Here is a 12,207-nt window from a genome sequence, read left to right as displayed (position 1 = left end):
TGTGGATACCATAAGGAATAGTGGGTACAATCTTTTCACATCTAAATAAAAAACCAAAAGTCATTCTGGAAACAAATGCTTTGGTATGTCAGGCCTAAAGGAAAAGCATGTAATCATCATGTCTGTTAAAAATCAGTTGTCCCTTTCCCCCACCTTAATACAGTGAATGCCATTATGGTCACATTGCCATCTTTTGTGTTTACTTTTGCTAAGCATAATTCCACCTGTTTGTTGCTCCTTCACTTTTTTCTGCTACTGGGTATGTCTTTTGCCACTGTCCTTAGCTTGAATCGTTTATTTTTTAGTGCATAGATTAACCAAAGAAAAGCATTTTGTTGTTTTGACCAGTCTCTATCTGGTATGGGAAGCACCTATTCAGGAAAACACTTCAGTATGACCATTTCTTAGGGTAGTGGGCAAAAGATGGTTGACTTTGGGTTAAATGTCCACTACTCATTCTGTTAGCAGAAGCCAGGGGGAGTAGAATCCTGTGGTATACAATTTTCTTTCTCATATATATGGAACCTCTTTATAGGTATTGAACTATCACCAGTTTGCTGGTTATAACTTAAAATCATAGGCTTTTAAGGTAAATTTATAAATAGTAATAAAAGGAATTCTGGCTTCTGTTCAAGATATGTAGTTTGAAAGCTTGTTGTTCTATCATAAGAAAAGGCTGAATTTATGTATAGAACCTTAACTTTAAAAGTTCATCAGAGAGAGGCTGGCTCTATGGCACAGGAGGGATAGCCAAGCTGCAGCCTGCATAGCCAGCATCCATATGGATACCAGTTCATGTACCAGCTGTTCCACTTCCAATCCAGCTCCCTGCTAATATGCATGGGAAAGCAGTGGGAGATGGCTCAAGTGCTTGGGCCTCTGCCACACATATGGGAGATCTGGAAGAAGCTCCTGGCTTTGACCTGGCCAAACCCCAGTTTTTGCAGCCATTTGGGGGAGTGAACCGGGAGTACAAGATCTCTCTTTCTGTTTCAATTAAATTAATAAATCTTAAAAAAAAGAGAGAGAGAGCTGAGATCACAAAACTAGCTAGCTTTAAGGACATGCAAATGAGACCAAGGAGAGATGATATAGGAACTCTGGTTTTCATGCAGTGCACACAGAAGGCAGGCAGGACTGCCATTTAAGTGGGTAGAAAGGATTCAACTAAGGATTGCTAAAAGTCTAGTGTGGGCTAACAAGAAGTACAGAACTCTGAGGGTTTGCAGACACAGAGGAAGATATGTAAAATCTGCTTTTTGTGGACCTTGACCAGTTACCAGCAAGAAAGACTCAGAGCAGAGCAGGAGACATGAAAAGCTACTTTGGTGGTGCAGAGTTGGAAGAAGGGAGTATCTTTTGCTGTGCAGAAAAGCATGAAATGTTGCCTGCACTATTTTCCACAAATAACAAAATAGGACGAGTGTCAAATTTTAGCAGCACAAGAGTTCAGTAGAAAACCCACTGCAGCTGGGGAAAAGAAGAAAAGCAATAATACACCATCTATGCTAAGGGGAGGGGCAAAATAAAATCATGCAGAGTATTAGAAGTCTTCTAGCAATGGTGGGAGAAAGTATTACAGAAAAACCCTAAAGCCAAGAGCAGAATCAGCACAGAATGCTGCTTGTGGGATGCAGCAGCTAAAACCATACCTGTCAGACATCTAGGGAATTAAATGTTACATGTGTATTTTTCTCTTTTTGATAATAGCCACTGTGACTAGATTGAGATGATACCTCATTGTGGTATTGAGTTACACTTCCTGGATAGGTAGTGAGATTGAAATTTTTTTCATATATTTGTTGACCATTTATATATCTTCTGAGAAATGTCTGTTCAGATTCACGCCTGTTTAATTGAATTCTTAGGGTTTGTTTTTGTTTTTGGATGAGTTTTGAGATCCTTACATATTCTATGCTAATTCATTGTCAGATGCATAGTTTATAAATGTTATATTCCATTCTGTAGATTGTTTCTTCACTCTGTTGATTGTTAGAAGATTCTTAGTTTGGCATAATTCTCTTTTATTGCCTGTGCTTTTAAGGATCTTATTCAAAAAATTGCTACCTATACCAAAATTCTGAAGTATTTCCCCTGAAGTGTTTCCACTTTGTTTCATAGTTTCAGTTCTTACATTTGGATCTTCGATCCAGTTTGTTTTTTTTTTGTACAGCACGAGAAGTAGGGGGTCTTGTTTCAATCTTCTGCCTATGAGTATTGTTTTCCCAGCACCATTACTAAAGAGATAGTCCGTTCTGTGCTGCACTATTGCATGCTTTTGGTGCCTTTTTCAAACATCAATGGTCTGCAGACGCGTGGATTCATTTCTGACATTTCTGTTCTCTTCCATTGGTTTTATGTGTCCATATGTGTATGTATATACATCTGCTCGTACAATGCTGTTTTTGTTATGGCAGCTCTGTATGTCTGGAGTCTGGTATTATACTTCCAGTTTTGTTCTTTTTGTTCAAGAATGCTTTGGCAATTTGGAGTCATTTTTACTTTCATATGAATGGTATGATTGTTTTTTCTAGTGCTATGAAGAATGTCATTGGTGTTTTGATGGGGGATTGGCTTGAATTCTTTCAAGTATATTTTCAAAGTATATTGCTTTGGGTAGCATGGACTTCTAAATATATTCTACCAATCCATGTAAACCTGGAATATATTTATATTTTTTTGTGGTGAATGTCATCTTCAGTTCCTTTCATCAGTGTTTTGTAATTTTTACTGTAGAAGTCTCTCACACATACCCTTAAATTTATTCCAAGGAATTTTATATTTTTGATAGCCATTATTTTGAGGACTATATTTTTTCTCAGCAAGTTCATTATTGTTGTGTAAAAATACTGATGATTTTTGCTTGTTGATTTTGCTGCAGCTTTATGGAATCTTGTGTATGAGTTCTAATAATGAGTTCTCTTGGTGTAGAGTCTTAATGGTTTCTTTATATTGGAGAATCATCTCATCTGCAAACAGGAATAATTGGACATCCTCTTACTTCTTTCTCTTGCCTAATGGCTCTGGCTAAAACTTCCAATACTATATTGAATAAAGAGTGGTAAGAGTAGATCTACTTATCTGGTTCCAGATTTTATAGGAATGCTTTCAGCTTTTGCCCATTTAGTGTGATGTGAGCTGTAAATTTGTTTGTTTTATAAAATCTGGTGCTCTGGCATTAGGTATATACATTTTCTAATGTCATATATTTCTGTTGAAAAGATCCCTTGATCATTGTTTAATATGTGTGTGTCTATTGTTATATATATGTATAGTGACCTTTTCAGCTCCATTTTAGTTTTTGTGTAAAAGTCCATTTTGTCTGATTTAATTGTAGCTTTCCTGCTCACTTTGGTTTCTGTTTGCGTAATATGTCTTTTTTCATCTTTCAAGTTTATGTGTATTTTTCGTGGTGAAGTGAGTTTCTGGTAAGCACCATATTGTTGTCTTGTTTTTAAATAAATTCAATCTATCTTTTAATCGGGGGATTTAGTCATTTTACATTTAGAGTTATTGTTAAGTGATGACTTCATTTATTTTTTAAAAAGCTCTTCTGTAGAATTTGAATTCTTTTTCTTGTATAGGTAGAAATCCCTTAAGCATCTTTTGTAAGGCCAGTCTTGTAATGAATTCTTTTACTTGTCTTAGAATATCTTTATTCCTTCTTTCCTATTATGAAAGATATTTCATTGGTTAATGTGTTCATTATTGGTAGTTTTGTTTTTTTGTTTGTTTGTTTGTTTGTTTTTTCCTGTCGTGAAACTTAGAATACATCATTACTTTCTTTCCTGGCCGTTAAGGTTTCTGTTGAAAAAGTGTGCTTTTAAGCTACTAGGGATTCCTTTAAAAGTGACCTAATGCTTCTCTCTTGCAGATTTTAGAATTCTCTCTTTATATTATACTTTTGAGAGTTTGACTATAACATTGCCATGGTAGAGAGCTTATTATTCATATTTAAGAGTTACAGAGAGAGAAAGAGGCAGAGAGAGGTCTTGCATCTGCTGGTTCACTCCTCAACTGGCCTCAGTGGCCAGAGCTGTGCCGATCTGAAGCCAGGAGATTCCTCCGGATCGTCCTATGTGGGTGCAGGGCCACAAGGATTTGGGCCATCTACTGCTTTCCCAGGCCATAGCAGAGAGCTGGATTGGAAGTGGAACAACCGGGACTAGAACCGGTGCCCATAAGGGATGCTGGCACTTACTACGCCACAGTGCTAGCCCCTGGGGGAGGTTTTCTATGCCTTCTCCCTTTGGAATATTAGAAATTAAATTATTTATTTAATGGTGTCTAAGAGGTTGTCTTTGGGTTTCTTGTTTTGTCTGGGGTATTTCAAAACACATACCTTTTAGTATCCTTTTTTCTGTTATTGAGACTTTTAACTATTTTATTTGACCGAGTTCTTCATTTCTAAGTTTTCTTTTGGTTCTTTTTAAAGATCTCTCTGCTGAATTTCTCAATATCTTGTGTTAATTTCTTTTTTAAAAGTGTTATAAAATTTATTTGTGTAAGCATTTGGCCACTTCAGGTAGCAGAAATGATATGCAGATTCCACTACAAAGTGCAGCAGAAAATTGTACTGGGAAAGAGAGTATGATTAAATTTCATTTAATTGCATGTGTATTCTCTTGTGTCTTTTAGTATCTTTGTAATCCTTCTTTATCAGTCCTTTCTTTGGAGTCTGATACTAAAGCATCATGTTTGGAGAAGAAGGTTGCATCATACTGCCTTTGCTTTTTCATATTTCTTATGCCCCTATATAAATATTTGTACTTCTGGCAGCTCAATTATTATAATCCCTATTTTAAAGGTTGACTTTCATAGAGTGAATGCTTTTTCATGAAGCTGCATCTTTGGGTGTCCATTTGGTAAGCTATACTGGATTTAGTTCTAAACACTTAAGCATGGTTCCCCTATATCTTCTTCCACTGTGGTGGCAGGAGTGTAAATGGGCCCCCCCCTCACTCCCAGCAAAGTTTTTTGGGTTTCTGTGGAGGTTGCCAGGGGTGGATGCCTGGCCCCAGTCAGGAGCATCAGGGCTTGCTGCATCAAGGCTTGACCCAGAGTCCAGGGTAATCAGTGCACATGACACTAGGTGGTAAAAGTGACTCTGGGAGGACAGCCCCAAATCTGTAGATGCAGATTCTTGGTTCTGAGTTCCTGGGAGGAGACCCCACCCTGCAGTACCCCAACACCTGTCTCATGTAGTGCAGGCCATTACCTGGGAAATGGTGAGAGGGTGGTTGTGTTTAGTTTGAGAGGCTGCAGTCCCTTTTGCTGTGTAGTAAAATATCTGTGGCCTCCCAGGGTTGGGGATAGTCAGCAGTTTCTGTACATTATATCCATGAGGATTCTGACAGTTACTCCTTTCTCAAGATGGCATCCTACTGCTTTGGCTTGTGCTCTAGGGTTTGGGGAGTTCCTGCTCTGAAGCAAGCTATTACATGTGTTCCAGGCACCTACCCTTGCTGTGCTGTGATGACTATGGCTCCCTCCTGTAGCCAAGATTGCAGACATCCAGCACCCCTGGAGATGAGGTCTGCTGGGGATCCCCCATTACCTTGCATTACCCTACTTGCCATGGGGCTGGGGTCATCTTTACTGGTACATTTTGTTCCTCACTCTTTTTAAAAGATTTATTTATTTATGTAGTTGTGCAGAGAAAGATCTTCCATCTGCTGATTCACTCCCCAAATGGCCACAACAGTTAGGGCTGGGCCAGGCTGAAGCTAGGAGCTTCTTCCAGGTCTCCCACAATGGATGCTGGGCCATCTTCCATTGCTTTCCCAGGTGCATTAGCAGGGAGCTGGATTAGAAGTAAAGCAGCTGGGACAGGAACCAGCACCCATATGGAATGCTGATGTCGCAGGCAGCAGCTTAACTTGCTATTCTACAATTCTGGCCACTGTTCCTCTCTTCATGCTGTCATCCTAGGTCTCTCTGTGCAGAAGAAAATGAATGCTGGGCACCTCTATTCAGCCTTCTTGGAGAGCTTGTATCATTTTTCAGGTGTTTAAGAATGTTATCTTAGGGGTTGGCATTGTGCTGCAGCAGGTTAAGCCACTGTTTGTATCCCATATCAGTGCTGGTTTGAATCCTGACTTCTCCATATCTGATCCATCTTCCTGGTGATGTGCCTGGAAGGCAGCATAAGAGGCCCAAATACTTGGGCTTCTACTATCCACATGGGAGAGTAGAAAAGAGTTCCTTCAGCGTGGCTAGCTTGCTGTAGGCATTTGGAATGTGAACCAATAGATGAACGATTCCCTCAGATAGCAAAATGGAACAAAAATAATGGAGAACATGAGTGATAAACTATTCAAGTCTACATTTTACTTAGAAATACATAAGCACTATGACAATGGCATTGCAAACACCTTGTTAATCCTATATAGTTGGAAATAACTACATGGCATGTTTGTGTCAAAGTGTTGAAAAAATGAAATACCAGTGTTTGAGACAATAAAATATATCTGTAGCAACCTGACTGAACTCATTACAAAAAAAAAAAAAAAAAAAACAAACCTGGATTTCACAAGGAACTAAATACTAAATAGTCTAAACATTATCAAACAGGAAGCTGGTTTGTAGTGATACCACTGGGATTAAGAAAAAGGGTCACCTAAGTTGTATATTCAAAAAAGGAAAAATTGATAGGCAAAATGTTAAATTTTTAAGCAACAAGTTAAATGAGTAGGGGAATAAACATAGAAACACAATAATGTAACAAAATTTTTCAGCTGAGAATAATTTGATTTGGGTGAGGGTGTTTCCAATTTCTGATCTCTCAAAAATAAAATGAGTTGTCTTATGAAGATACTCTTTTAAAAAGAACCTAATCAGATAATTTCTTCATCAAGATCCACAACTTGATCATATCCACAAAGTCTCTTGTCACATAAGGTTGTTTATTCACAGGCTCCTGGTAGTGAGGATATAGGCACCCTTTGGGAAACATTCAGCCCACCACAAATAGTATACATGCATATTAATAATGTAACATGCATTGTTAAAGAAGTTGTTAGGAATGATAGACATGATACTGAGGATTCTCAGAGTTGAAGTAGCTCCTGCAGATATGAGAATTCAGGAATCCATCATGTAGTAAAATGACAAGAGAAGGCCAGGCAGAATGTATGTCAAAGATATGGTGAAGACAAACCATGCAAGATTGCTGCTTTTGTAATTCATAGTACTTTCACATAATTGCTGTGATGGAGTATATATAAGGTAAGTGGAAGATAAGGAAAACCTAGAGTAAAGGGCTTGGAATAAGAGACCTTCAGTCTCATCTGAATTTCATGGTTGTTTTCGCTTGGTCATTAGCCTTTCGCGTGGTGGTTCAGGGTCCTCTTACCTTTTTTTTTTTTTAATTCTCTTTTCTCACTGCTGACCAAGTATAGGCGGTTATAGATCAGTTTATTTTACTGTTCATACTCAATACATTCTTAAGCTACTTGATTAAACCGTGTACTTACAAAAACACTTAAATTCTTTCATGAAAACTTTTGATAAACAAGGGAGAATGTGAGTGTAGGGGTTAGTGATGGTTTTTGAAATAAAAAATAACCAGTGGCTACATCAAGTTTAAGATTTATTTATTTATTTGAAATTCAGAGTTACAGAGAGAGGTCTTCCATCTGCTGGTTCATTCCCCAATTGGCCACAACGGCCGGAGCTGCGCCGATTCGAAGCCAGGAGTTTCTTCAGGTCTCCGATGCAGGTGCAGGGGGGCCCAAGGATTTGGTCCATCTTCTGCTTTCCCAGGCCATAGCAGAGAGCAGGATAGGAAGTGGAGCAGCTGGACTAAAACCGGCACCCATATGGGATGCCGGCGCATCAGGCCAGGGCGTTAACCCGCTGCGCCACAGCGCCGGCACCAGCCACTGTTTATTTCTTCTCTCTTCTTGCTCTTAATCATCTGTGGTCACTTTATACTAGCCTTCTATAGAGAACTAGCACTGGCCCTACCCAAAAGCCCTAATCCCAGCATTGCTGAAAGAGTATAAGTTGGGTTGCTCTATCACTGTAGTCTCCTGTGACTAGTAGCCTATGCTGACATAGCTGTATCAATAAATCCTCTTGCTAGAGAACCACTTCACAGCTTTTCCCTATTAAATACAGGCCAGTTTGCTCTTTACTAAACTCAGCATTTTATTCTTCTCTTGTCTGCTCTAAAACTTATAAAATCAATTCAGTATTTATCAAATGCTGTGCATATTTTGTATTTTCTGCAGTTGATGCAATTTTAGTCTGCTTAACAGTATTGTTTTAATTTGCAGTTTAATTTTTTTTACTTGAGAGACATTGCATGAACTACCATCCAGCTAGTTTGCTCCTCAAATGCTCATAGTAACCCTGCTAAAATCAGGAGCCAAGAACTCAACCCAGGTTTTCCACATGAGTGGTAGGAACCCAACCTCTTCAGCCATTATCTGCTGACTCTAAGGTGTGCATCAGCACGATGCCAGAACTGGGAACAGAGCAAGGACACAAACACAGGCATTCCAATAGGAATGCAGGTGTCCCAATCTGCTAGCTAAGCCAAATACCCACCTCTAGGTCTTTTTTTGGCATTTTAAACTCTAATAGCATTTCTTTCAAAAAAAAAAAAAGAAAAGAAAACTAGAAGTATTCCTGTAGATGGAATCAAATTATGAGTATCCGTTTGATGATTTTATATTAAAATGAATTCCTTTAAGCAGTTTTGCAATTATTGACATATATTGCCTCAGTTAAAATAATTAACCAATACACTGAGTAAATAATTTGTAAACAAGTCTCTATTTGAGTCCTAGCATTGTGATTTTTCTAGAACAAGTTACTCAAGAAGTCTGTTCTTTCATCATTTAATAAAGACAATGGATTGCTGAGATTATTGTAATTATTACAAGTTAGCATTTGTAAACCTCATGTTTAAAACATGATCTAGAACAACAATTTTATAAGGATATAAACTAGTTATTAACATTTGGGAAACAGTACGCATAGGGGTTAAGAACATAAACTCTAGATCCAAATTTCAGCTCCATACCTTACTACTAAACTGACCTTTGGCAAATTGAATGTCCTGTGCATCACTCATCTTGGTCTTAAAATATGCAATAGAAGTTTTAAAACAAAACATTTCTTTTGGGATTGTTATAAGGAGTCAATCAGCATTATTAATTTGTTGATTATTTTTGACACTTTTCAGGTGAGCCTTGGAAGCAACCAGTACCTTTTCTCTGTCGTAGTAGATCCTAAAGAAATGCCCTGTTTCTGTTTGCGCCATGATGTTGATGCCCTACTCTGGCAGCCGCACTCGAGTAGACAAGATGATATGTGGGAGCACATCGCAACATTCAATGCTTTAGGTATAAAAGCAGTCTCTTTGACCACATTTTCTAATATATAAAGCACTGGTCTTTAAGTTTTTTTTATTTTTAATTCAAGCTGCCTTAATTGCATTTGAGTTGATTTGTTTTATAATTTGGTTGCCTGCACTATGCTTGATGAACGTTAGTACTATTGGTTTTTAAGACTAACTGGTTTTTGTACTTGTGCAGAGTCAACACAGACTAAAAAGTGGGTATCTAACCACTTGAGTCATTCTGATCAGTTACTGCTTATTCTAATTCTATAAGCTATACAATATTAGAATCTGACCAAGGGGCTTGACAATAAACTACATGGAATTTTTTTCAGGTTTCTTATGCATAATCATCAAAAACATCATAGAATTGCTTTAAGGTAATTCACATTAGGAGGCATCTTTCATGCATCTTAAGTGCAAAAGAGCCATTAAAATGAAAACACTTATGCAAAGTGGTAATAAACAGATTTGGTAGGATAAAGTGGAAGACACCTGTATTAAAGCTAGGGCTTGAAAAATTTTAAACTACATAATTGTAAACATATGTAATCATTGATTATAAGTCAAAATGTATTGTGGGAAACATTGTTTATATGAATTAGCCACAATTACTGCTTTTTTGAAAGGTTATTTTAAACTGGCACCAGGAAGTAGTCATTTATTTTGATGACTATATATGTGTATGCCTAATTGTAGAGATTTGTCAATTACAATTAATAATGTAGGTTGCTAAAATGGTTAACTCAGAATCCAAATGGATTTGTATGACCTAATATACAAAGTCTGACCCAATAAGCAAAGTGATTAATTTAACCACTTAATATCTAGCCTTCCTCCTATAATTTTTATTCTCTATTGTCTGTCTTCAGTAAAAGTTCTAGTGTATAATTTTTAAATGCCTAGTTGCTCCGTTTGTATCCCCAAACTCCTTATTACAGAGAAATTCAGTGCTTCTACATAACACTTGATACATACTTTTGAAATATTATATACATTAGTCCTGCTAAGGTTTAGACTGGAGAGCAAATTCTAAACTACTCAAATAGTTGCCTATGTCCTATTCACTTTTCCCTCTTCAAACTTAGCACAAAGAAATCAGTATTTTTTTTAAGCTCAGTAGTTCCTTTCCTCGTTGTTTGATGAGATATCAGTTTCCATTGGTTTCATTTTTTTCCTCACATTTTATAATATTTAGTAAAATGTCCCAATCTGAAAATCCTAATATAAATGTTCTTTTAATCTGCAAACATACCTTGTAAGCATGTATATGAATTAATGCGAGAGTAATATATTTTTCAGATTAATTAGTTTCCAGGGATATTCTCATTAAATTACATTCTTGACTTTTCTTTTGAGTTGCAGTGAACTCAAACTTCTACTTCTGAGAGCTATAAAACATGAAATCTTGTTACATCATTATTACTGATGTATAAAAATATTCAACATTATAGCAATGAGGAGAAGGCATTGTGAATTTTAGTGCCTTTAGAGATACATTATGAAGAAACTTCTGGAATAACTTTATGATAGAATTTTTTTTCTTTTATCAACTAGAAAGTCCTTCTAGGATACTATGATGCCAAACTTATGATTCATGAACCTAAGTATTAAAGATATTTTGGCATGTGGTTGCCGTTTTCTGTTTTAGATTTTTAGTGTTATTTGTGGAAAACAAATGGAATCATGTTGTGCTTTTATTGAAAAGATGACGCATACTTGTCTTGCTCCTTAGGAATTAAATTTCTAATTTTTTTTTACCAGTTAAAGAAATTAATTATGAATAATCATTAATGGTTCAGAATTCAGCCATTGTTGAGCATTTATGGTATATATCTTAGATATCTTAATTTGTAATAGAAATTACAATGTTAAATGCTAAATCATATTTTTTCCTTCTGATTAATATACAATTTTGTTTGTCTCCTTCTTGGCAGGCTATGTACAAGCATCAAAAAGAGACAAAAAATTTTTTGCCTGTGCTCCAAATTACTCCTATGCAGCCCTGTGTGAGTGCCTCCGTCGCGTATTCATCTATCGTCAGCCTACCCCCATGTCCACTGTACTTTACAACAGAAAGGAAGGCAGGAAAGTAGGGCAGGTTGCTAAGCAGCAAGTAGCAAGCCTAGAAACCAATGATCCTATTTTAGGCTTTCAAGCAACAAATGAGAGATTATTTGTTCTCACTACCAAAAACCTCTTTTTAATAAAAGTAAATACAGAGAATTAATTATTCCAACATGTTGGCTTCTCTGCACCAGAAAAGTATTCAGTGGTAGCTAGAGGCTGGGCGATTATTCTGTAACCTGTTAAGTTTTAATGATGAAAAATATCTTGTATGAATTTTTAATTTTTTAAAGGATACTGGAAATGTATTCAAGAAATTATGATTCTGTAAGAGCTATGGAATGAAGCTGCAGATTTAGAGAACATTTTCTTCTGTAAAAAATATATAGGGATAGTGTCAATGAGTATAATTATTTTTAAGAAACAAGATAAAATCTCATTGTTTATATGAAAGATATACAACTCCATGTTTAAAAATAAAAATACTTCTCATGTACTCTTTGTTCATTGATTAGTTGGTACACTGTATACCTTTAGAATATAGGATAACAGTTAAAATTTTGAGTCTTGTTACACTGAATAGCTGAATCTGTGTAGGAATGCAAGATACATGGCTTCTTCCCATGCATAATAGAGGAAACTTTCCAAAAGAGTGTGCTTCATAACAGGAGCTTATCAGCTTTATCAGGTGTATTCTATCACATTTGTTAATGTCCCATTGGACGAAGCTAGTCACCTGGCCAAGTCTAGAGGAGACTCCACAAGCAGACAGACAGCAGGAGGTCTAACAT

The 12,207-nt window shown here is 36.8% G+C and overlaps 1 protein-coding gene across 3 annotated transcripts in view; it reads left to right on the top strand.

The window, feature by feature from the left end:
- The window catches only part of NUDCD1 (NudC domain containing 1), an 87,617-nt gene extending 75,705 nt beyond the window's left edge, over nucleotides 1-11,912 (top strand). For all 3 annotated transcript variants that reach the window (XR_016235885.1, XM_002710736.6, XM_089335588.1), the window contains 2 exons: nucleotides 9,194-9,353; nucleotides 11,287-11,912. Coding sequence is in view for 2 of the 3 variants with exons in the window: in XM_002710736.6 (XP_002710782.1) it covers nucleotides 9,194-9,353; nucleotides 11,287-11,579 (453 nt within the window). In the remaining variant the exon portion in view is untranslated. The remainder of the gene's footprint in view (nucleotides 1-9,193; nucleotides 9,354-11,286) is intronic.
- The last annotated feature ends 295 nt before the right edge of the window (nucleotides 11,913-12,207 follow it).

Source organism: Oryctolagus cuniculus, chromosome 6, assembly GCF_051225735.1.
Source record: "Oryctolagus cuniculus isolate XC-2025 breed Fujian yellow rabbit chromosome 6, ASM5122573v1, whole genome shotgun sequence".
Lineage (NCBI taxonomy): Eukaryota > Metazoa > Chordata > Mammalia > Lagomorpha > Leporidae > Oryctolagus > Oryctolagus cuniculus.
This window is presented reverse-complemented; position numbering and strand designations above follow the sequence as displayed.